The sequence below is a fragment of the Haemorhous mexicanus genome, chromosome Z, assembly GCF_027477595.1.
Source record: "Haemorhous mexicanus isolate bHaeMex1 chromosome Z, bHaeMex1.pri, whole genome shotgun sequence".
NCBI classification, from domain to species: domain Eukaryota; kingdom Metazoa; phylum Chordata; class Aves; order Passeriformes; family Fringillidae; genus Haemorhous; species Haemorhous mexicanus.
The window spans coordinates 61,374,986-61,402,218 of NC_082381.1; the positions used below are offsets into that span (position 1 = coordinate 61,374,986).

The 27,233-nt window shown below is 36.9% G+C and overlaps 1 protein-coding gene across 7 annotated transcripts in view; it reads right to left on the reverse strand.

The window, feature by feature from the left end:
* The window catches only part of JAK2 (Janus kinase 2), an 87,221-nt gene that overhangs the window by 26,568 nt on the left and 33,420 nt on the right, over positions 1-27,233 (reverse strand). For 3 of the 7 annotated variants that reach the window (XM_059873181.1, XM_059873182.1, XM_059873184.1), the window contains 10 exons: positions 21,772-21,917; positions 17,301-17,551; positions 11,330-11,453; positions 10,433-10,550; positions 9,885-10,030; positions 8,338-8,659; positions 6,500-6,619; positions 4,027-4,184; positions 3,196-3,307; positions 1,308-1,494 (listed from right to left, as the gene is read on the reverse strand). In XM_059873181.1, coding sequence (XP_059729164.1) covers positions 1,308-1,494; positions 3,196-3,307; positions 4,027-4,184; positions 6,500-6,619; positions 8,338-8,659; positions 9,885-10,030; positions 10,433-10,550; positions 11,330-11,453; positions 17,301-17,520 — 1,507 coding nt within the window. In that variant the 5' untranslated portion in view covers positions 17,521-17,551; positions 21,772-21,917. The remainder of the gene's footprint in view (positions 1-1,307; positions 1,495-3,195; positions 3,308-4,026; positions 4,185-6,499; positions 6,620-8,337; positions 8,660-9,884; positions 10,031-10,432; positions 10,551-11,329; positions 11,454-17,300; positions 17,552-21,771; positions 21,918-27,233) is intronic. The other 4 variants (XM_059873185.1, XM_059873187.1, XM_059873186.1 and 1 more) reach the window with 2 other exon arrangements.

The window sequence follows — 27,233 nt, forward strand, 5'->3', positions numbered from 1 at the left end:
AAATTCACTGACATTGTTGGTTCCATCGCCTATGGAACTTTTAGTGCCTATGCCTACTTTTAGTGATAAATAATTCATTTAGTAGCTCTTTCCTTCTCAAGACATGAAAACACTTGACCTAAGAAGAAATGCTGCTGCACACAATCCACTGCAATTAAGAAACCAGTTTTGCTTCTAATCATGAAACTGGTTACCATGATTACTTTTAGAACACTATCTTACATCAAAATTTTGCAGACACCGTGACTGGAAACTATGACTAAGAAGATGGATAAATAGGTCAGTGAAATTAAAAAGACCCACACAAATTATCACAGAATCACAAACGATTTTGAGTTGGAGGGGACCCACAAGGATTATCAAGTCCAACTCCGGGCCCTGCACAGGACCATCCCCAAGAGTCGCACCATGTGCCTGAGAGCATTGCCCAAACGCTTCTTGAACTCTCTCAGGTTAGTGCTGTCACCACTGCCCTGGGGAGCCTCTTCCAGTGCTCAGCCACCCTCTGGGTGAAAAAGCTTTTTCTAATTTCCAACCTAAACCTCCCCTGACACAGATTCAGGGCATTCCCTGTGGTCATGTCACTGTCACCACAGAGAAGAGATCAGTGCCTGCCCCTCCTCTTCCCCTCATGAGGAAGTTTTAACTGCAGTGAGGTCCTCTTCCCCTCATGAGGAAGTTTTAACTGCAGTGAGGTATCTCCTCACTCTCCACTTCTCCAGGCTGAACAGAAGTTACTTAAGCCACTCCTCATACAACTTCCCCTCCAAAAACCCTTCACCATCCTCACAGCCCTCCTTTGGACACTCTCCAATAGTTTTATATCTCACACTTTGGCACCCAGAACTGCCCCCAGCACTTGAGGTGAGGCTGCCCCAAGCTCACAGCAGAGCAGGACAATCCCCTCCCCTGCCTGGCTGATGCCCCCCAGGACATGGGTGGCCCTCCTGGCTGCCAGAGCACTGCTGACCCATGTTCAGCTTGCCACAGACCAGGACCTCCAGGTCCCTTTCCATGGCACTGCTCTCCAGCAACTCATTCCCCAATCTGTCTGTACATCCAGGGTCGCCATCCCAGCTGCAGAATCTGACATTTTCCTTTGTATGAGACTTCATATGGCTAGTGATTGCACCATTCTCTAATTTTCTGAGGTCTCTTTAAAGGGCTTCCCTGCCTTCAAGGGTACCAATAGTTCCTCCCAGTTTTGAATCATTCTTCTTCCTGAGAGTCATTTAGTATTAACTTATTTTTAAATCTTTAATGTAGAAAACAGAAAACTTTCTGCTTAGAAATAATCTCTCTCTTACCTTTTGGTTTTGGAGGACAGCACTTGATGAACTGGAAAATTATGCTGTCTGAACGGACAGTTTCTGTCTGGTAACAGGTCAAGAGATCCTTAAGATTACTGAAACTTCTCTTGGTTCCACTAAGATTATATTCTCCGTTCTCATTCTTCGTAATTAAGCAGTGCTTATAATCTGTAGTACTGTCACGCTGCAGAAAATTTTTCCATTAAAAATTAAACTGATTAATATTTAACATTTGAAAGCTTATCTAAATGTATAGCACTCTGCTAATTGGAGAAAGGATGCTTCAGGAAAATATGAACATAATTTGTTATTTTGTTCTCACTATGTAATATTGATTCTGAGAAAACATGACTCTACTCCCATCACGGGAACTAGCATGTTGATGCTAGAGAAAAACAAATGTTAATGAATTCTGAAAAGATGGAGCTGAGAAAACAGATAATGGATCCTAGGAAAAATCCTTCAGAGCTATTAAGGAAAGCTTATTCACCCTGACATGGGGTTACATCAAAACAAAATTTTGTTGGAAGCAATAGTCCTAATGCTTATACTCCATGTTTGTTTGGCAGGCATTTGGAGATCTCAGCTGTAATTCTGCTTTCGTGTCATCTCCAGCACACTTCTAGACATTACTTCCTAATATGTATTTTTAATATGCACTGAATTATTTTCACAAAGACTCTTGAAAAGATACCATTAAACATTTTTAAGCAGGATGAACTCTTAATAGTGCTTTTGAGGTCCTGCATCTCAATCCTGCAGCAAATGTTTCAACAAATTCTGAATATCAAAAGTCTTTCAATGAAGGCATTGGAAGGCCTTTTTCTTTTTTGAGACTTGCACAAGTCTCAGAAAAAGAAAAAAAAAGTTGCGGTAAAGTCACTTAAAGGCAATGGTAGTCTCCTCTCACAAGCTTGACTCTCAACTTTGCCTCTCTAAGCTTGTTCATGAACTGATTTCTTTGCCTGCAAAATTCCCTACCAAACATACTTCATTGACTGGACATAACATTTCTCCATTCACACATCAGCATTACTTGGTCATTTTCAGAGATGTACCTATCTCTGACAGTATTAGCAAACTTACCAGCTTGCTGTATACCAGCAGGAAAATTCTTGTATTACCTTCCCTAGCTAAAAACACAAAGGTAGCTCTGCTAATGAAATTAAAGATAAATCCATTCTTGAAACAGGATCATGAAATTATTCAACAGCAATAATAATAAAACATTATATCATCACTAGCAGCAATGCCAGAGAGAAGAGGTACATCTGGTTCTCTGAGAACCATATGCATTTCCAGGGTGGCTTTCTCTCGAGCTAACAACAGATATACCCAGGAGATTTGTGTTGATGTAACAACTGCCAAATAATATGGCTGGCCCAGTACTGGGGATGAGGACAAGACCCAAACCCAGAAGAACCTGTGAAGGAGCCACTCTCAGATTGTCAAAGGCTGTATACCCAATCTAATGAAGCCCCACTTGTGAGGGGGCAGGAGGTACATGGAAAACCCAGGGAAAAAACTCAAGTAAAAACCCCCAAACATTAAAAAAATAGAAATACCATCAGACTGCTCCAGCTCCACCTCCCAAATATCTATCCTAACAGCACAGTCCCAAGATCCATGTCATTTTCACCAGAACTCTTAAGCTCTCATCCCTTGATCTCCAAGGCATGTGGCATGTCCATTAGCAATTAATTCTATATCAACTCTGACGTTTCTCACAAGACCCTGAAAATTGGCTCATCTGACAAAAGTAGCTATAGAATATACATACTGGACAAACATTCTGAAGGGAAAATTCAGAACAATTTACTGAACATCTCAGCCTCATTGTTACATCACAACAGAAAGTAAATAGGCACTAAGACAGAATACAAACCTCTATAGCAAAGGTAAGGAAGTATTTTTTAAAATCTTTAGGACTGCAGCGAAGGACATAGAAACCAGTCTGATTTCCCGCTTTCTTCAGTTTACTGATAGCAAAGTCCATGCTGCAGTAAAAAGAAAATGCTTAATATTGCATAATTGCAAAATGCAGAGATTTAAGATGTTGAGTAATAAGCAATATTAACAAATATCTAACAGAGCAATAATTAAAACTTTCAATTTTGTACAGCTTTCTTTAAGATAATGTCTTTGCCCTTTATTTTCCAATATATAGGGTGATTGCTTATGTAGAGAGCAGCATACTAAAATCTTTTGATACTAAACCATCACAATTATTTATCCAATAAGAAATGTTAGTTAAGGGCTAAAAAAGTGTATTTCCCACAGCTTATGATATGATTTTCAACCTGCATTATGAAAGAAGTTATAATAAAATTACCTAACCAAAAAGTTTAAATTAGCAGAACATTTGTGTGGGTGAAAACAGGGGGTGGGTTTAACCAGAAAAATGGCTAACAAGAAAAAAGAACTGAAATAAAACAACATTCATTATTATAATAATGAATTTCCTCTTAAACACGCCTTGCTAACTCACTATTTCAATCCATATCAAGGAATGATCTTTCCACTTAATTTTTATAATATGTCACAAAGGCACTGTATTTTACAAAGTGAAAAATAAGAGGAAAAATATAAAGCATTTTATGTTACATAAATGCAATAAAAATATTTTAAGATGCCTACCACAGTTCACAGACAACTAAAGCTCATCTTCCAAAAAAAATAAAAATTCAACTGTCACATTATTTAAAAAAATACTTACAAAATTGGCCCATGACAGTTGCTTTGGATATTTTCAAGGACTGATGGTGGTGCTACTTCTTTACAGAGATAATGATGGGCATCCGCTGTTAATCTGTAATATCCATCAATTAATGATACAAAGGAGAGAGCTTCTCTTAATGACTGAAATTCAGCCTCCTGTTCAATTGCCAGAGAACAATATGGGGCAGGGAGGGAAAGAGAATTTCAATTTTTAATAAGCAACAAAAAATTCCTGAATATGCTAATGCTATAAAAGATACGCACATTAAAGACATGCATAAAAGCGGTTTTTAACTGATGTCTGTATGTTCTACTTTCTTGTTATCATTCAAAACTTGATATCAACCTTCAATGTTCAAGATCAAATGCAAACCAAAGAAAACAGAGAAGTTGTGGATGCCTTATCCCTGGAACAGGCTTTTGAGCAATCTCCTCTAATGAACTGTGTCCCAGCCCGTGGGAGGGGTGTTGGAACCAGATGATCTTTAAAGTCCCTCCCAACTCCAACCATTTCACGATTCTATGAAATCTGCCCTTAAATAAACAAACCCTTAGTCTAAATAGATGAAACTGAAGAGCATGAAAGAGCATTTGAAAGGGAAAAAAAAGTAGGTACAAGTCAGCATGCAGACACCTACTGCTCTACCAATACAGTCTGGTTCTTTTCCCTAAAGGAAAGCCTTCACTTTTCAAAGATTTATATGACTACCTTCAAGCAGAAAAGAAAAATCTCCAGGAAAGTACTTGTCTGAAAACTTAACTACTAGTCAGCAAAAACTGGCATCCTCAGCTAGATCATAGACAGAAGATGGCCTTTTACTTCTATGAAGACAGGTACTCTGAATAGGAGCAGGGAGAAAAATTGTGTGGTCAAGGGAAAATGGGTGTGAAAAAGGTCTTAAGCACAGTATGATTAAAAGATAAAAGCAGGGAAAAATTACATTAATCTGCAACAACATATTAATTACAGCAAATTAAAAAAAAAAAAAAACAGAGAAGCATTTTCTGAGTCCCTAGATTTCATTCAGTAGTGTAACCCAACAGGATATGGGTTTAGTATGTGTTCACCTGTGACACCAGAGACATACTTAGGTGAACACAATTATTTGGCAAGTTCTTTGCTAGAGAGCAATAAAAAGAACAATAAATTTAGAGTCTTCAAACTCCTTTTTAAGAGGATCAGGACCTGGAAACAACTGCAGCCCATGGTGCAGACCATGGTGAGGCAGCTGTGCCTCTGCAGCCCATGGAAGTTCATGATGCAGCAGAGATCCCCCTGCAGCCCATGAAGAAACTCATGTTGCAGAAGGAGGATGTACCTCAAGGAGGTTTTGACCCCATGGGAAGCCTACACAGAAACACAGGTGTTAGCAGGACTTGTGGCCCCATGAGCCACTATGGAGCTATGGAGCAGCCTGTTCCTGGAGAACTGCATTTTATGGAAGAGACCAACTCTGGAACAGTTCATGAAGAAATGCACCCTGTGGAAACAGAGTGCACTGGAGAAGTTCATGGAGGGTCGTCCACTACTGGAGGGATCCCTTGCTGGAGCAGGGGATGAGCTGAGGAAGACTGAGAGGCAAGGACAACATGCAATGAACTGACCACACCTCCCATTCTCAATCCTCTACACACTGCTGAGGAGAAGAAAGTAGAGAATAAGGAATAAAGTTGGCCCATGAAGAAAGAAGGGGTGGTGGGAAAATGTTTTTAGGATTTTTTATTCTCATTACCCTACTCTGAAACAAATTCAATTCATCTCCCTGAGTCAATTCTGTTTTGACCATGACAGTGATATCTATCCTTATCTTGATCCACAAACCTTTCATTTCATTTTTTCTCCTCTGTTCAAGCTAAGAGGGGAGTGATTAGAGCAGATTTGGTGGGCACCTGGTGCCCAGCCAGGGTCAGCCCACCCCACAACTCTGTGATGTTATACCTGCTAGAAAGCCTGATTCAAGTGCAAGGTTGTAGTTCAAGTAAAAAACTTTTTACATTTGGGTATAAAATACTTTCTTAATATCTTCTTCCAAGAATTGTACACAGTAAAAGCAGTAACATTAATTTTGTCCTGATACTTATTTTGTATCATGATTCTTCAGAACATTTTGAAGCCTTTTTCAATGTGTTGGTCTCTAGCAGACAGCTTATCAGGACACCATGGAAACAGCACACTTGAGAACTGAAACCATGGACTCAGGTTTAAGACTAATAAACAAAAGATCCAATCTGTGTACCAGAAATTTTCCTCAGAAATAAATATCTATTTCTATTTCATTTCAAGCACATAGCTTTGAATGTAGAAGACCTTTAGTGTTCTTATAAAACCCCTTACACTGCTGATAGATGTTTAGTTTTATCTCATGCTTAATTAACGTGGTCATGGATTATACAATACTATGCATACAACAATCACACAGCCTGCTCAAAGCAGTATCTATTAGAAATAACAGCAACCAAAGTAAACAGACCAGATTCTTGCTGTCTTGTTTGTGAATGGTGACAATTCTTCTCTCACTGGAGCCTTCTTGGCTCGCTTGTTTAATGCTGACATCAATGATATCAGGAAAATCACAGTATGTTTGTAAATCCTGCAACAAACATCATATAATTTCAGTAATAACATAAATGGCAATTAAAAAGCCTCTTCTATTTGCAGCATTGGAACTTCTACAACTCCGAACTCGTAAGCTAACAACAAAGAGGATTATAAAACCTTGAACATGCCATTACAAGCATATAAAGGATTTTTTTTCTTTATGGAGTCATCACTAGGAACATAAATTGAAGAACAGACAGAGATCCAGGAACCATGAACAGAAATATCCACATATGGGGCTTGGGTTTTTATAACTGTAGATATTTCTTCACTCTGTAGTATTTTATGAACAGTGGAACATTTTGATTACTTTTTTGAGAAGGAGTTTTTTTTTTGTGAGCTTATTATTGGCATCCTGATTAAACAGGTTTAGAAAGCCTGTTTAACAGTACAAAATGCCGTAACTTCATTCAGAGTAATACAAGCAGCAAATCTGTAGCTGGAATGAAGAAAAAGTGTATGGTACTCCACTCAGACCTATCTACTTGTTCATCTGGTTGGTGAAAATGTAAACTTGCAAAACACATTTCTTCACAATCTACTCCACATATGTCATTACATACAAATAAATAAAAATTATTTTTCAGTTCAGTATCTAAATAACAATTCATCAGTAAAGTTTAGTGAAACAAGTTACGATCATGTTTACAAGCAGCCATACTTACAAGCAGCAATATATGCAGTGTCTATCAATAACAGAATGACAATATTTTTGATTATGAAAAAATAATTTGGCAATCTTCATAAAAAACATTATTCATTCACCGACTATGCTTACTAAAGGCTTGGGTGCCAAGCCCAAGCAGCATAGTATGCATACACTTTGTACACCTAAAACTGGAAATTGCAGAATCTGACATTTATGACAGCTCCTGCCAGAGCAACTTGCATTTACAGTAAAATTAGGGAAGGCAGAGGGCTGATACATAACTGTGAATGAAGTAATTGTCAATCTACAAATATTCTAAGAACACCACAAAAAATATGGGCATGTAATCAGATTTACTTTTTGCTAAGTATTGAAAAAACTCACTAGCAAATAGCATTTTTTACAAATTAATACTGCACACTGTAGAAATATAACTTTTTGTACTTTGGTCTTGTCTGCTACATATTATGAATCAAAATTACCAAACCAATGTGATTATTTTGAAAAAAGCACACATACTCCAGTTTGCCTTTACTTTTACCTTTGGAAAACTCCCACACTCTCAATGTACACTGCTTTGAATTTCTATCAGGTTTTGGTAAACTCAACATAACGAACAGTCATGATGGGAAATCACACACACACACACACACACACAAAATAATACTGATAAATAAAAATGCAGCAGCACATGATTACTAGCACTTATAGGAACCATTAAGCACCTAATTCCTGCAGAAAGACTATAAGGACTCCACAATGACACAGATGTCATTTTAAATTTGCTAACTGAGACACTGGTGGGTGTCTTACTGCAGCACAAAAGAGGTATAGGAGAATTTGCCTCTTGTTTGGAGTCCTTAGATCCCTGCTTTCAAAGATTTGGGGAATTTCTGCATTTTATCTACACCAGGGGGCATAGTCATTACATTTCCACATTTTTATAAGTCATTGTGAAGTAAAATTTGCCTACCAAATTTGCTTGAGGTAAATCAGAACTTCTAAAACAAGCTTACTACTCTGTTCAATAACAAGTTATTAAAATAATTTTTTAAAATTACCTGCTCTCCAAGTGTCTCACAGTCTTTAAGTTTTCCCCTTGAACACTGAATTCCACCATTTCCAGTTATTACAACGGTTGCAAAACTTTCCTCTCCAGAAGGACCTCCACCAGGTTCTTTTACTTCAAAAACCTCTGAATAGAAGGCAGGCTGAAGGGTTTCCAGATTTATGAGATACTTAAGTTTCAAGTTTCTGGCAGTAGCTTTGCATTGGCCAAACTGTTGTATAAATTTGCGGAACCGGTACCTTATTCTTTTTCGCGTCAAAATGTGGTAGTCTTGGATTTTTGCTCGCACACACTTAGGTAAAAACATTTTGTAGCTGTGAATACACAACCAGACAAAAAAAAGCTACTAATTTTATCCATTAAATCCAGCAAAGAATTAGTTCTGTGCTAAACAAATCAACATTGAAAACACCTTTTCCTCTAAATGTACTGTTATTTTTGCAACTGTAGGGTAACAAAAATCCTTTCTTAGATCTGCATTATTATTATTATTATTATTATTATTATTATTATCTGCATTATTATTATTATCTGTTATTTCAAGCAGAGCCCCCTGTCTTCTTCCAGTTTCCATTTTTTCCTTCATTGCAATATAAGCTACATAATGCATTTTCCATAAATCCAAAGATGTCTGTTCTTTCATTAGAGAAGTTCTAAGGTAAGGCAGCAGAAGTTACAAAATTGCTCTGTTTGGTGTAGAAATTGTTAAGAGGATACTACATGGCAACTACATGGATAAAGAACAGACTTCCTGGCTGAAAATACAGGTGGTAGAATACAAAACTGTGGTTGGTTGTCACTGAAGTACTTATGTCAGGGACAGAATTAAGTCAGCTGGATTAGACACTGATAGTATTGATACACCCAAGTGAGTTGATGAACTCAAGAAAGTTTAGCAGAGATCTGCCCAAGATGGTTAGGATCCTGGAGCACATGACATGAGAGAAGAGGCATATGGGAGCTTGATTTGCTCAGCCTGGAGAAAAGTAGGCTCAAGTATGGTGTTCTACTAATTGTCATCTAACAATATGAAAGGACAAGAGACAATTATCAGTATCACAGAAGAGACTGATTAGGTACAGAGAAAATCTTCCACAATGACCATGGTCATGCAGAGGCCAAAGGTGCACAGAGTTACGGGGGAATCTTCACATCTGGACATTTTCAGAACTTCACTGGATGCGGCCCTGAGTACCTTCATCTAACTTTGAATTTGACCTGACAGGAACAGGGGCTTGGATCTGATGACATCCAGAAAGTGTCTCACCTAAAATTATTACTTACATATTTTCTCACATGAGAAGCTGCTGCCTTACCTTTCATCAAGAGAGTCAAATCCATGTCTCCAAATCATGAATGGTCATCATGACACAAATTTTCTATTAATTTCTACTTTACATAATAGGTAAAATTATGTAACTATTTTACATCAACACATCAACTGCCAACAGATGAACACTTTCTCCTAGACACTAACATGCAAAAATACAACCTTTAGGCATGAGACAGATGTGAAACAGTTACAAATTACAGAATCACCTGACTGAATTGTAAATAGCCATTGGGGTTTGGTCCTTTTCTTTGGCCACTCTCATCATATCTAGAACAGCCATTCCAAGGCATTCTTCTTGTGTTTCATGAGTAACAGGCATCTGCACCCATCCATCCAAAAAATCAGCTCGCCACTGAGAAAGAATTCAAGAAAGCAAATGAAACCTGGTGCACTGCTGCTTAATAAGAATAGAGTTTTGGGGTGCAGTTGTTGGGGGGAGCTGTGGCTGTGTTGTTTGATTGTTTCTTTGGTTTGTTTAGGGGGTTTTATTGGCTTGTTTTTTTAAAGACTGAATGACCTACTTCATCCACAAAAAGATGTACTTATTCATAAGGAATACCAGCTGTTATCATGCTTAGAAGCACTGTTTTGAACTTCATCTCTCCAAATACACAATAGGACATAGAATTTAATTTCCAGCTTGAGAGGGCTTCAGGCTTTCAAGAGCCTGCAGAGTTACCAGGAGAAGATGGAAAGGGAATAAATGTAATAACCCTCACCAATCTGCATTTAAAAATAGGCGAGCAAATCATACCTGCGCGAATAGGTAAGACATGACAAGATCGTCAAGGACGGGGCTCTCTGCACCACGAAGAACGCCATACCGGTATGCTCTGTTGCTGCCACTGCAATACCAGTGGGGAAAATAAAACCTGATAGGAAATAAATTCAAGCAAACGTTAATAAACAGATATTTGGGTTACCAGCATCAGACATTACCACTCTCATATACATGTAACTAGTGCTGCTGATTTGGAGGACCACTATGAAACCCCAGTTACTCAATGAAGACTTCAGATCCAGTTCTTGGTGTTTTAAAGTACTACAGTATTCAAGCAAGGTGATAAACTGTACTGAAAGGAATGAGAACCATTGCTAAGTTATTGTCACTAATCAGAATACAGAGAATTTTATTAGTGCCTTCTAGTTTCTTTTGAAACAGCTCCCAAGAAAACACCCAGGCCAAATTATATAATGCAAATAAATTAAGCAATTTACAAAAGGAAAACTGTGACTACAGTTGTAGTTGTCCACATTCAATTGTAAGGTTAAGGAAAAAGGGTTTTATTGCAGAAACATGTCTGACTATGCGTGACAATTACTCTGCATTTCAGAAACTACTACTTATTTCAAACAGGCAAGCACAGAGGAGATGAGATGTATCATTATTAAGAAAGGTTTTTACTTCTAGTATATTTTTATTGGTTTTTTTTAATCTGAAACTGATAAACATATTGGATAAAGAAAATTAATAAAGCACATAATTCAAATAACTCCAATATTTTTGATTCTTTCAGCTCCCTGTTTTCCAGAAAAAGCCAGCAATCTGTCCAGAACTTCTAAGAAACTACAGTTCCACTAAATATCATATTGGTTTTGTTCACAGTCTTGTTTTTATAATGAAAAGTGTGTAACATTTTATTTAGATTACCTTATCCGGTAAATTAGGGTGAGTCTGGTTGTTTCATCCACATGGAAGATGTGATTTGGGGGATACCACATTCTGTCTGTTTCACTCATGAGTGCAAACATATTATGATACACTGGCATGATACCTACATGAAGAGCAGAGAAGCAAACATCAGTAGGAAACAGTTTTCACAAAATATTTTTAAAATAGTGTGGGTTAAAAGCAGCAGATTGCCACAGTGCTCTACTACTATCATCAACAGGTATCAGTATTGCCAACAACACTGCAATCACGATCCCACAACCTGCAGGCTGCTTTGCTGGTTAAATTTTCCATTCTTCCTTTATGCTCTCTGACTGAAGACTCTGTTCACCTCTTGTCCTATACCCACTGTTAGATTACAAGATTTTCTCTGTATGGCATTTAATAAAATGTCTTCTTAGCCTCCCAGTTTAGAAACAGCTTACAACAGTAGATTTTTTTTCCCTGCCTTTCCAAAATCAGATCATTTGATTTGAGCATTGATTTTACAACTAAGCATTGATTCTTTTCCCTCCAGAACTTTGAATTATGCTAATGGTAACTGACAAGCAATCCTATTTAATCAGAAACTAAAAAAAATCATTTGAGCATCAACTCTTCAGAATTTTAATTTGATTTTGATGCTCCCAGCTGAAACACAGCATAGTACTGTGCTGCAGTGTCATGCACCCCTGTGATGACAGTGTTAGATTTGGAAAACAGGTTAACTGCCTGTGCTGTCAGGAAAACTAACAGCAAGATTTGGAAAACAGGTTAACTGCCTGTGCTGTCAGGAAAACTGACAGTACAAAAGGAAGAACTGCAGGTATTGACACACATATTCTGAAGACAGAAAGAGACACAGGTCAAAAGGCCAGAGAGTAGGATGAAAAATTACAATTTCAAAGTTACAGTTGGTCATATCTAAAGAAAACTTCACATTAAAGCAATATACTTTGGGGTAAGAAGGCAAAAAAAAAAAAGGAAAAACAAACAGGTTAAGACAATAAAATTAACTTAAAATGACGTTATGAGACAAAAGAATTCTGGGAAAAGGCAAAATACCAACACCCTTGCGCAAAGACTTAGAATGAAGTAATTGAAATTCTTACAAGAAACCAGAAGAAGAAAAACTCCTTTATTTCTTTCTGTTATAAACAACATCTAGGTAATTACTGAAAGGCGTAGACCCCACATTTCTTTCATCATAACTAAACAGCATGTAAGACAATCTGAAGGAACAACCAATTCCACATACAAAACCACACAGCCCTTTGGAATAAAGCATATTTCAGTCTTAAACAACTAGCTTATTAAAGTTGATACAAAAAAGGGTTTGCTTCTGTAGGGGTCTAGTAAGAGGGCTAAGAACCAGAGTTCTATTGTGTATTTGTGAAGATTAAACTGCTGAAATCTGTAGGCTAATCATCTGACACCTTCTTAAAACAAAGCTCTACAAAACATGCCAGAGATGCAGGTCTTAACACATGATTTTCTATGAAAAGGAGTCACAGACTCACAGGACACTGGAGAAATGGAAAGCATTACATAAGGTAATGAAAGGGAAACCAAACCAAACCAAAACCCTCACAGGAATAAAACTGAAGGGATAAGTAACTGAAAGATTCTGTAATTCTAAATGTTGTAAATTTATGGTGCAATATGACATATTTGATCCATCCAAGTTTTGAGGATTTTTTTATGGAGTTAAGAAGAAACCTACCCCATACAACTAAACATGGTTCTCATTTGATGTGAAAAGTGGGATGAACTACACTACACTACATGTCAGCTGTCCATAAAGCAGTAACTTAGCAGTTACTAACTTAGCAGTTTTACGGCTGTGTGGTGTATGTATCCCAAACAGATCAATTACAGTGTAATGTACATGAGAATCACCAGCCTATTTCATGATTCTTGCTAGATGCTAAACACCATTCAGGGCAATGCTGAATATTTACTATATAGCTCCTGAGACCTTGCTAGTCTCCCTAATACATTTACCCAAACTACTAACCATCCCGTGTATGCTTAATGAACAACATTTCAAAACCATATTCTTAAATTCAAATGCTAAGCTTCCATATTTGACCAAATACATTATAGACACTACAAGCACCACACCACCCCACACCTCAAAAAACCCCACAGGTATTTCAAGATCCTATCATTGCCATTCTGAAACTTTAACCAACTTTAACCCCCTACAAATCAGAAGTATTTATATTAAGCCCTCACCCTGCCACTGGCTTCCTTTGTATGAAAAGTAAACTGTGCACTCTTCCATCCCTCATATTTTGGCATTTATAGTTGTTAATGGTAACTTGCACCATTCACTGGCATTATTTAAGGACACAAAGATCATGCATATTTTCCAATAAAAGGAGTTTAACTTTTTTATCCCTTCCCCTTTAGAACTATTAATCTGCTTTGCTACACTTAATGCTCCACAACTATAAAACAGAGCAATATCCCTTTATTAAATAGAGTCTTGAAAATTGTCCACAAAAATCTGACAAAAGCAAAGAGGCCAGAAACTTCTCTTTTCGTGTAATTCTCACCACCACTATTAACTGCAGTATTTAAATGTTTTCTCTAGAAACAATGAAAATCAAAAAACTAGAGTGGGGAATAAAAGTTTTCTGCTGAAGCCTAGATATGTCAACAATAGTGAAAAGGAGAAATATAAGAAAAGGAGAAATATAAGTGTAAGTGAAGGAAAAGGAGAAATGCAAGTGTAAGTGAAGGTAAGTAAAATCATAGAAGCCATTCACAACAGTACTGAAAAGCCCCCCCTGGATTTTTGCACTGTATTAACCATGCTATCAGCTCAATCAGTGAGGAATTAGGAGAGAAGATAGTGACTCAGACATAACAAATCAGAATTTCCACTGCTTTGCTTCTCCAGCAAGGGCTATCAAGTAAATTTTCTTGAATATTACAATGACAAGGTGTCTTTAAAATTTATTTATTTATTGCATAAGGCTAAAGAAAGGAGTGTGTGTGTGTGTGTGTGTCTGTGTATATAAATATATATATATAAAATATAGATAGTATATACCTATGATATAGTATATAGGATATATACTTGACTATACTCAAGTAACATTACAAAAGACTACAACACAGCATACTTCAGAATTCTCTTTCAAACCTAAAAAAAGTAGATGCTTCTTTTCCTCATTATGATTTTAGAACTTCACATCCAGACAAGTCTCACGAATTCATTCATCCTGAAGCAGCTAAGAAAATGCAGTTTTTCTGTATCTCCTCCTTTGTTGGCATTAGGAACCCTTTCTCCCATACAGTATATTTTCATAAAGTAATGTCCCTCTTCTAAGAAAAAATAAAAAACAGGAAGTGCAAATCACAACAAGCCATGACACAGCTATGAAATGTGGAAGTCATGCAGAGTCTGCAATAGGAATACTGTTGTATGAAACTCTCAACTGAAGCGTGTAAATCATTAGATATAAAAAGACAAAAGCAATTATTCGAATGATTAATAAAAATCTCAAATTTTCTATATAAAAAGTCTAATACATGCATTAGTTCTCATACAGTTGGAAGTAAACTATTTAAAACTTATGTAGCCTTGCATATACCACACGGAAATTTGATTGCCTTTTTTGACATAAAAATAGTATCTTGTATTATCATTCATACTAACTGGAGGCTTACCAAACCCTTAACATCACATTCAATGTCACTATCCTGTCAACAAAATGGTTTCTGAATAGTCAATCAAAGCTTCTATTTCTTTTCCTGGAAAAACAGAATTGCCCTGAGTTCTCATTAATTCATTCCCCAGCTAGTGGGGGAGAGCAGGGGGGGCTGCATGTTCTGAGTGGATTTTCAGGAAAAACTATCACTTAAAGGAAGACAAACAAGAAAAACCAAACAACACCACCACCTCACAAAAACAAGCAAACACACACACACACACGAAAAAAAACCCTGAAACAAAACAAAAAAAAAAAAACACCGAACAAAAAAAAACAACCCTCAGTGAACAGCTATACTCAATGGCAACTACGAGCTGTGTGAACCCTGAGTCATGCCAATTCTGGAAATTCAGCATGCATAGAATTCCCTTATTAGCAGCACAGAATCTCTTCTCGAGCACAGAAGCACAGACTACAAATCATAACATTATGCAATGCACTCTCTCCCTTGAAAACATTTAATTGACTGCAAACACTGCCACCACTTGTCACATTAAATGCTTTGAACCAGTGCTTTTACTTACTTCTAATTAAAAACTCTCTGCCATTTTATGGTTTTCCAAGAGAGACCAGCATTTTTCAAGGATTGTACTATGGAAATTCTGACATATTTGCAATTCAGATGGGTGAGAATTAAAATGAAGATACACCTAATGCAAAGATTCTGCAACCTCTAGAATGATTTCTCTAATATATTTCATTTCCATCATCAGTTAGTTCCTCTAATACCACTTTCCCCCTCAGGCTGAGAACAATACCTTTTCTTCAATTGGTGTGACATTTTTAATATTTTACTTGGCAATTAACTAGCTAACATGCAAGAACTGAACCATGACTAAAAAATTTAATTTCAAGGCACCCTATTTATTTTTGCATTTCTGCTTGGAAAATGTGATAGTCACTTTTGCGTACGGTTTTCCTTATAAAAATACAAACCCACAAAAATGTTTACATTTATTATATATTCCCAAACCAGAAAACTGTTTTTAAATAAAGTTTAAAAAAAATGGCTCAGCTTTTGCATGCATGTATCAAACCAGCAGAAAAATATTTAGACAGACTAATATTTTTATAGCCAATACATACCAGATATAACAGATCTAATGTCAAGTTAGCAGTGACTGGAAAATTTTCAATTGAACTGTTTAAAAGATACATAAGGAGACTCTCTCTGCTGATGTTTGCCTAGATCCAGTCCTGCTTTGCCTCCAACAGCAGTCATACTTGGATATAACCAGTTCTGCTATCAAAAGATCTATCAGTTGTTCAGATCACAAAATTCATTAACAACTAGCAAATTTCTTATATTTCAGTCTTGCTTACCACCCAGATCACTCCCTTCTTAACCAAGTATTCTGACTCATAGCTTACTCCTGAAAGATGAGCCTTGCAAACATAAACATTATTTGACTCTATGAAGGCATATGTGTTCTGCTGTACAACCAAAAAGACTACTCAGGGGAAAAAAAAAAAAACAACAAACAAACAATAAGAAGCAATGCCTCACGACTTAAGCACTAATGGTTGCTATGAAAGAAAAAAAAGAACAAAAAGATGGCCACTTTCATACCCAGAGATAATAGGAATGAATTTGTTTTATTAAAAAACCCAATGTACTTTTGCAAAGAAAGGCGCATGCACAAAATGCATGCTTGAATTATCTTACTACAGATTTCAGCCCCGGTGCATGTTAAACTCTGGGTAAATGCAACAATTCAAAGACATTCTTAGATAGCAATGTATTATTTACTTATAATATGCCGCCATGTTATTTACACACTTTATTTCCTAAACCATTATGAAGAGCATCAACCACACACACAAGCACTCATGTTATATCTAACAGAACAGTTTCCTTCTGCAAAGTGATTAAGCATGTATAATAAACATATGCACACAACTCCCAGGACTAATCTGTTTTACAGGGCTGCATGAGGAAGTAATTCATGCTATTTACAGCTCCTGCCATGATTTAACTATTCAAACTTAGCTCAATGAAAGAGCTCAGTTACAGGATGGTATACCCTTAAATTATTTGAAAAAATCTGGCAGTCACCCAATTCAGCTTCACAACCATTCTAATGGGAACAGTTTTACAGTCTTGTGCTAATTGCACCTGAAAGAACAGAGAAATTAGCATTTCAGACTAAATGCCACCATTTGATGAGCTTTGGATTGTTGAAAACTTTCTTGTATGAAGCTGGATTTCACTGCTTCATTAGATAAACTGTTAGGTATATACTTACCACAGGCTTTACAGGCAACAGCACAAATCTCTTCTGCAACATATTCTCCAGCTGAAAATTGAAGGTAATCTCCTTCTGTCTTCCCAGGAGAATGATAAAGGTACACTTGCAGCAATGGTTCTGCCTGCTTGGGTGCACTGCTGTTTCCACGGATGTCACCATTCTGGTGGACAGCAGAAGTTGCTGTACTTTCCATATTTGTCATTGTAAGACAAGCCATAGTTTGTTTTGGTTCTGTTCAGAGCACCTGCCTGAAAGAAATGTAAGAAATACTTCTTGACTAACCGTACTTGGTTTTATTTGTAATATTCGTATTTAGTGACAGTTCTGTTCTGACACTGAGAAATCACTAGAACTTGAAGACAAGCAAATAGCTTAGGTGGTTTATAAAAGCTAAGTTTCTCTTTGACTTACTACATAGCCCTCGAGGAAAAGTAACTGACAGTATTACAGGAAAAAACAAAATATAAACTGGGAGTCCAGCTAGAGGATTATCACTTTTCACTGGATTTTAGACAGCTTGTGCTTACCTGCAACACGCTAATTAAACATGAAAGCCAAATGAATTGCTCTAATGAGATCTGTACAATTTATTTTAATCTAAATTTAAACTTAGAAGACAAAATAACTAGTTGGGTCACAAACTAGCACTGACGAAGAGAAGGATAGAAATAGCACCTTGCACCTGAGTTTTCCTTGGAAGTAGACACTTCAAAAAAGTGCTAAGATGAGAATCTAACAGACATGGTTTGTATCTAGGAATGGGAGATCTTCCAAGACCACCTTCTTTCAGAAAAAAAATCATTTAATCTGCCAGCAAAATAACAGTCCTCTCTGATAAATGTAATCAAAGAATATTAATCATCTAATAAATAACCACAGATATATCTGATAATGAAAAAAAAAAAAAAGTTTAAAAATGTGAGATTTGACAGCATATTCCAAAAGCCAGCTGAAGAATATCTTTGGTTCTCTGTGATTGCATCATAATTTTAATCGGTATAATCCCTGCTTAAGACAAAAGCTCAGACCACAGTCAAAAAGCTTGCTTTTATTAGAAGTTATTCCAAGTAGCTACCTCCTAGAATTCTGCATTTCTTATTCTGAAAATCCAGAATAGGTTCAAACAAAACAATTAAAAATATTTGATTTTTTAGAATCAAAGTATGGTTTGGGCAACAATAATGTTGCCCTGATGCCTCCTTCTCTTTGAGTTGAACAACCCCAACTGTCTTCAGTCCTTCCTCATGGAAGAGGCACTCCAGCCCCCTGATTGTTTTTGTGGCCCTTCTCTGGACTCACTCCAAATGTTCCATGTCTTTCCTGTGCTAGGGGCCCCAGAGCTGGACACAGGATTCCAGTGCAGTCTCACAAAAACCCAGCAGAGGAGGAGAATCACACTCTTTGACCTCCTGGCAATGCTTCTTTGTATATGATGAAATCAGTTTTCTGGGGTGCCAGTGCACACTGCCAGCTCTCATCTCAGTTTTTAATCTGCCAGGATCCCCAAGTCCTCATCCACAAGGCTGCTCTCAAATGCATTCATCCTCCAGCCTGTACTGATCCTGGAGATGGCTCTAACCTAGACGCAAGACCAGGTGCACTTGGTATTGTTCGACTTCATGAGTTTCCCATGGAATCACTTCTCAAGTCTGTCAAGACGCCTCTGGATGGTGTCCCTTCCCTCAGTCCCTTCAGCTGCACTAGTCAGTTTGGTATCATTCCCAAACTCACTAAGGGTCTGCACGTTGCTGCTTAAGATATTGAATGGTTAATAAAGATATTGTACTTGAAAACGTAAATATCTAAGTTAAAAATATGTTTATTGATCTGCACAGGCATATGGGTGTTACATCCTTAATGCATTATTTTCAACAGCTTTTGTTTGTATTGAACTATATTGCTTTATCAGGAAAGAGTTGTTTGGAACATGTTCTGGGTTTTTTTTTTTTAATTTTCTGTTCCTAGCTAGAATTATTTTAGAAAAGATGAGTGTATGAATATTCATTAATGTGGGCTAAAGATGATGTGTGCTATGGAAACCACAACAATTACATCAGCAGGAAAAAAAGGCTGAACATCTTAAATAAGGAAAACATTAACTTAAGGAGTTATGAGATGACAAAAATATTCAATTACATATACAAGAGGATAAAACTGTGTTACCATTATGCTAATTCTGGGGAAAGAGAAAAGAAAAAAAGATACCATCACCAAGTGAAAAATGCATCCTTTTACTTCCCAAACTAAGCAACACAAAGAACCAGTGTATTATAGATATTTAAATATGAATGTCTAGATACAAATGTCATTCACTACATTCCTTAGGCCCTTATGTAGGGGATACACAGATTTCCTGTGCCTCATTTACAGAGCCAACCACCTTTAACTGAAAATATATGTGCTTTTAGCTCCAAAGATAGCAGAGGTAACAACTACATGTTTAACTAAGGAAGAAAAGCATCCCTCCTCACTCAACAAGGAATTACTGTTTTTTAGAAGAAAATCACCACATGACTATAAACATTATATTTAAAAGATTTCTCACTACCTTTGTCAACATTACACAAGACATAATGGTTGTGCTCTAGAAGTTGCTTTTATAAAGCACACAGCTTTAACACCACAGGGGGCCATCTTTAATTACTAGTAGTTTTCCCAAAATACTCCAGAATTAACCCCTGTTTATTCAAACCTTAACCTGAACTGACAGATTTTTCATCTTAGTCACTCAGCTTTATGTCTATCCAAAACTGAATGGAAATGTAATTCCTAAACCTAACTGAAAACCTGTCCAGTTTCAGAAGTGTACTAAACACACGTGCTTGTGCCTGCCACTCCTTCATAAAGTCTGTATTTACAACATATTTGTCCTTTCAAAATACTCCTATCATTCCCTCTTTGTTTCTGTATTAAAAAAATCAATAAACCAAGAAGGGAACCTTGCTTAATCACATGTAAGAATGTGAAATAGCAATAAAATGCAGTACAAAATGCAAAGTAAATACTCTACTCTGTTCTATTTGTTGCGCTAATTTCAAAGGTTCCATGTGACAATGTGAAAAAAATCTCAAGAGGTACTACTTGTAAAATTGTGTCATGACTTCAATTTAAATAACTATAGTTTCAAGTTTGTCTTTTTATGTTAAAGTGCAGACATAGCAGGTGAAACCAAGAAATAGATCCACATCATTTTCTTCACTGAAAATAGAAAACACATTTTCTTGGCCTCTGACTTCTACATGTAACTAAAGCAGTTATATGAGCAGAGCCTCACGTGCAAAGTAACTGAAACACAAGGTCACCGGTGGAAACAAAACAAAACTGCTTTCACCTTCTTTTCTTATCAGACAAGTCTCAAATTGGACACACTTATTTTCCCTGCTTTGCTCCATTCACAGACCACTATATTAGCACAACAGAAATACTAAACATGGCGAAAAAGTTAACTGCTGTTGATGTAGTATATTTAAAATATGACCTATTCTTCTGATGGAGTTAAGCATTTTGAGACTAAATATACTGGGAGACAATAGAATACCTGTTTGCAGAATTCACTGAGTATCATTTTCTGGGGTATACAGATTTGTTCATACTGTAATTCAAAAGAATTTCTGTGTTTCTGTAAAGAATGTAAATAATTCTCACCGTTGTATGAAAGGATTTAACATATTCAGAAAGCGACTTTTGTAGATAAGTTACTCGGTACCACAAAGGTACTTGTTTGAACAAAAAAAACCTATACCAAGTCCACACACATCTTAGAGTGGATGTCTGACATAATGAAGACTCAATGAAAAAAATGGCCAAATCAATTATCCAAGTAATAAATAGGAATAGGTAACAAATTCTGAGAAAAGGATGATGTTTTGGGGATGACAGCGACTAGCTGTAAGAGATGTGATTCTGGTACTGATGAACAGATTATTTGATTCAATAGAATTATTTTATGTTCCTAATACAGATAATATTTTAAGCCATGGCTTCTAAAGGATAAGATTAATCATTCAATACATTGCCCTAACCACAATGACCAGCATCTACAAGGGAACATGTCTACATACAGTTCTCTGTTGATGTTTGTATCAGCAATGCACCTGAAAATTATTTTCACCAGCCACACCGCGCTGCAGTAATTCATACAGTTCTTTTTAAGTCAACCATCAGGAAACTGGTTAAAGGGATCACAAATCATGACTCACAGAAGACATTTCACGAAAACATGGAGGACATACAAAATTCTCACAATTTAATAATATGCAGGATTCACAGCCTCCAAAAGATTGTTTTACAATTCACAGGGTTTCTTTTTGGGGGGGAAGGTGGCGGGAGCATTTGAGGCAACAGGTGGCTCTTGAAGGGAAGCCTCCTGAGACAGGGTCTTTAGCCATACCACTTCAAATGTATAATTTCAAAGGTTTAAAAATGAGAGCATCCTCTCACTACAGATAAATCCCCAGCAGTTAATTACCTTTTTATCACTTGAGAAATCTCTGTACTAAACATGGGAGTGATGAAGCCCTTTAAATAAGCATGTCACAAGACATCCACTTGCTGCAGGAATCCACAGAAAGTCAGACAAAGCAGGCACACATGCAGAGGTGGAACATAATGTATCTGCATTAAAAGTACAATATTAAAAAAATGTTAATGGCTGTGAACAATACACAATGCATGATTACTAAGAAATGAAATCTGCATTCAGATACAGATGAAGTGATCCCCTTCTGTCTTATTTGCCCAAATTCCTGTCTTATTTGCCCATATTCCTGTCATCTGTGCCAAGAACTTTTTAAATTTAGGCTTTTTAAAATACAAAATTAAAAAAAAAAATTAAACCACATTTTTGGAACTGAGACTGTTTCTCAGTTCTAGTAAGAAAATGGCATAGAAGCCAGATACCCAACTTCAAATGTAATCACCAGGTTTTTTGCACACAACATGTTTTTCTTTTCTGTGAATACAGCATCAGTTTAAGAAAACTGTTGATGACACTACATGGATAAAATAGAAATGAAAAAGGGAAAGTAATCACAAAAAGAGATACAGTATGCTCACTTCCTGTAATAATAATCCCTTTAGCCACAATTAATTGTCTTTGAAAACTGACAACATCCACTCATTTCAATTCATGTGGAAGTTAAGATCAACTGTTTTGCAGCAGGAAGGCCAAGGGCACACCCACCCTTTGCTCTCATTGCACAACACTTCTGTGGTTGCAGGAAACTATTTTAAAGTGCTTAAGCACAACAGCAGCTTCCTGCAGCAATGAAAAAAAAAATATATTCCCTTTGTGACCCTCCCAACACAGAAAGGGCCTGACAGAGAACCAAAAATTTGGTTTTAAAAAATTTGGTTTTGATCTTAAAACCAAATAAAGGTGGGGGAAATAAAATGGAAGTTCGAAGGGGGCAGAATTCAGAATGGAGAACTCTTCAAGTTTTATGTTTGATGACTCTTCAGACAGGTATCTCCCTGAAAAGGAGTGAAGACTTCAAATAGCTTCTTCAGTGCCGTGTGCTGTGTTGACTGAGTCTGTCACGAATACCACACTCCCTTCTTCCACCCACAGAAAATAACCCATCTCAGTGAGCAGTAAATTCAGCTTCTTTCCCCTCAGAAGGCAGACTGGTGGCTGTGATTAGCATCTCCTCTTGCAATACTAGCTTTAGAGACAGACAGTTTTGCCTTGCTTGGACAGGTGTGTATTTTGCATGCAGCTCCTCCAAGTGCTTCAGACCACACCAGGATCTGATCTGAAGGCCAGTACAGTCAGATCAAGCTTTTTCCAGACCTGTGCTGAAATGCTGGAAGGAGACAGGAAGGGTTGTTTGGGGGAGAGCTGTGTATCTCTGACCTATTGAGGACACATTCCATCCACACTGATCTGAGAGCATGACCTTCAAACAGAGCAGAGAACAACCACCCGTTCATGCAGGTTTCAGATCAAGGGGCATTGTGGGTATTCTAATTTATCTTCTACTTTAAAAGCAGTGCTCCATGCTCAGAACTGCCTAGCATTCGTAATTCCCAATTGTGACTTTAACCAAAACTGCATGAAGATTTATCTGTTTAACTATGTCGTTTTTCCACAAATCCAGCAGAATAAGGATTTCAATATTTTGAATACCCTCAATAATACTGTAGCTTGTGCTTCACAGGCAAAAAAAAACAATGAAGCAGCCTAATGGAAAATCTATTCTTCACATGACGAACAAAAAAGATTGCTTGCTCATGAAAGAGCAGCTTACAGCTGTGAACAAGAAGCATGGAAAGTCAGAGATTAAAAACTCCAAGCTCAACAGGTCCTTGTGACATATTTCTCTCCTTCTCCCTCACCCCATCTACAGAATCTGCATTAAGGCCTTATAAAACTATTCAGTTCACACACTTTCAGACTAAGTCTCATCTAACACAAATTACTCCTTTAGAAGCAGAGCTGCTGTACCAATCTCACAGTGCACCATCTTGTCAGTGACCTAGCTCCCCTATTTCTTCCTTCCCTCTATTTGTTCAAGTCTACACCATCTTACATTTCTGGTAGCCGCAAGGATTTAAATGCCCAATTCCAAAATGAACTTAAGAGTCTAATGAACCTCAGCCAAAATAAATTACTCCATCATGTCCGATTTGCCACTGTCTGCAAAGAACACAATACAGCATTTGTTATTTCAACAAGTCTTCAGAACTGCTATAAATACAATTAATGTTTGTGCCTGTGTCACCAACTGCTCAGTTTACTAGTGAAAGAAGAAAGATTAAATAGCATTTTCTACTGACAAGCAAGGCCTTGAAGACATAGGCTGTCTCCCAACAACTTAGTATGTTTATTGCCAGTAAACCAAAGATGACAGCAATCTGCACACTTTCCATCTCCGTATATACACATCCTTTTTCAAGGAATTTGAATGAACGTCAATAATGAAAGCCTTCCCAAGTAATGGTGGGTAGGTGGTATAGTAGGATGCTCTGCCTGGAATGAGATGAACCAACTTGAGCCATGCTCTATTTTGCAAAGCTATCTGTAGTGAATTAAAAAAGGGTGTCATGCTGCTTTCGGTGTTGAATTATGCTAAAACCAGCTTGACTCATCAACACCAAAGTTTAACATCCTGATAGTGAGGTGAACATGTGGCAGATATGATAAAGAATCCTTATCTAAAAATGCTAAGGTGACATTGTTGGCAATACAGGTAAGCAATATCAATCTCTACTTAAGTAATTTTTAGGGGGTTTCTTTGCTTGCTTTACTGGAATTGCTTTAATATAATTGTTTTGACATAGCACACACTACTATCTTAATTTTAGCTTCTATAATGCATAGTAAATAATTCTGATTAAGATCTTCATGTCTAATCATTTATTATAGTAAATGATTCATTTTTATATTAATAGATCTGGTTTGCCTCCCTTAATCCTGTGGGACAAAGCTGTACAAAGGTTCAATCACAACCCTATAATTTCTCAGACCTAAAACTATTAGTTTGGCATTAAGACTGGACGCAGCCACACCAGGCTCCTCTTTGAGAAGAAATTTAGAAGGCAAGTGTGTCCCTTCTGCACCTCATGACTCAATGAGAACTTTTCTAATAAACTTTGTCTGAAAGCCTCACTCTACCTGTGACAGGAGATTAAGGTTGCAGCAAAGCATCACAAAAAGTGCTCACAAATCTTACATTAGCCAGTAGTAACAGAACACCACAAGGGTATTATGCCTCTTGTTCCAAGACGACCAAAATCAAGGTTTTACCTCTAAATCCAAACTTAGACTGAGGAAAAAAGTCAGCTTCCCACTTGCCATCATTTTGGCTAGTTTGTTTGATTTATGCTAATCTGTATAATTAATATTTAATTATAGTCTTTGCAGTTCAGTTTGAATACATAGACAAATGGAGCACAATTAAGCTTGCCCATAACATGTGCTCAGCGTGGCTTGTTATGATATTAAAAGTTTAAAATCTCATGACAATAGCAATAGTTTTCATATTCGGCATATGTGACATGATGTATCCTTGCAAATCTAGTCTGATTTTCTTTGTGTTTGCAAGCTCGTTTCAGCGTGTTGCTTTAAAAACAAAAGTATAACAAATTCGAGGAAGCAAACGCATACACTATGCTGACAGGCAATAAAGTATTGTATGTTTAAAACATCACCTCTTACAGAATGACTGAGCTTTTAAATGGACCAAAAAGAGGTTAAAAAAATCCTTGCTCAGTCCAAACGTGGCACAACAATGAGAATTTCACAAAATATTCACAGCAACAGATTCATTTATTTCCAATACATATTAATAAGAAAATATTCTCCTAACTTTGCCAAAATATTCAACAATAATTTTAAAAATACTAAGCAATCTGGAAAATCTGAGAACTTTTATCCATTATTTGGATAACAGGTGGCAAGTTCATAAATAAAATTAATCTGCCTTCTAAATGCAACATCTTCTGCATTAAAACTCTGTTGTCTTTTCTCTTTACTTATTCTGACCTTAAAACCAGCTTTCACAAAAATATAGAATATTCTTCTAAAGCATGTTCAAAGATGTTTAGTGAAAAAGGAGTGCATTTTCAATTTTCATGGTCATTTTTCTAATACGCTCTGCCTATTGTTCACTTCCATGAGGTAAAGCCACACAAGAAAACAACTGCTCCTATAAGAAACAAGCCCAAAAAGTTAAGTAACTCCAAAGGAGTTTTCCTGTTTTATTAGCTGTATACTAATAGCACACAAGAATTTTTAATATACCAAAATTTGAATGCATGTGGTAGCAAGCAAATACACACGGAAGGTGACAGAATAACATTTCAATGACAAAACATGCCAAAAAAAAAAAAAAAGGGTAGAGAAGCAAAGATAACATTTCACTACAGTGTTCACTTGGAAAACATTTCACTACAGTGTTCACTTGGAAAACCACCCCCAGTACCCACAATTCAGTCTATGAACTTTGTGTAAGAAAAGAAAAATGGTCCTGGCCTGGCTTGCATGACACAGGGACTATGTGGATAGCTGTTAATATGAGGATTATCCCATTTTCATTCTGATTAGAAATTTAAAAATTGTGATTTCTAAGTTCTTCACAACAGAATGAAGTAATTGCTGGTCTTATTGCAGGAAGAAAACTACCTGGGGCTGCTGTCAGAAAATGAATGAACACCACACTCAGGTAGAAGCCTCAACACCACAGTAACATGCCAAGCAGGTGAGTTACCAGAGAAGTAATCAAATCAAAGCCTTGCCCAGAAGCAACAGCTCTGTTTAGGTTCCATTAGAACTTTGGAAAAAGTAAGTCCATATATGCAAAACATTTCAGTTTCACCATGGTGAAGTCTATTTCATCAGAAACTTTCCAAGCAATTCAAACAGTTGCCCAATCATTTGGCACAGATTGTGTCCCAAGATAGTGGCATCTGAGGGTCCTTAGTCCATTCAGAGTCACCATTATCTGCACATCTTTATATACACAGAAGACATGGGACAAGTAACAATAATGGGTCAGGAAGGCCTTTTGCATGAAGCATGTGAAAAATATCACCAATGTGCCTTTATTCCCTTACCTATCTCCCAAATTCTTTTAAAGTGATGCAATAAAAAATGAAAACACCACAATTAGGACGACTAAGTGATATTTTCACAAGAATGCTACATCATACTAGATTTTTTTTTTTTTTTTGTAAACTGTACTGAAAACTGAGTACTGTTTAATAGCTCAGATCACGAGCTATTGATCATGAGCTATTCAGGTCTTCCTGAATTGGTTCTTTGATTTCTTTCAGAAAGACATTAAATAGGAATTTCCAATGCCCCTGTGTACATGGAGGAAATTAATTCAAAGTAAAAAACAGGATTGCTAGGTACTGGTGTCATTCTGCCTAATTGGATTTTGGTTACAAAAAAAATAGTGAACTATTCTACAGTGAGCAATCAAAGCA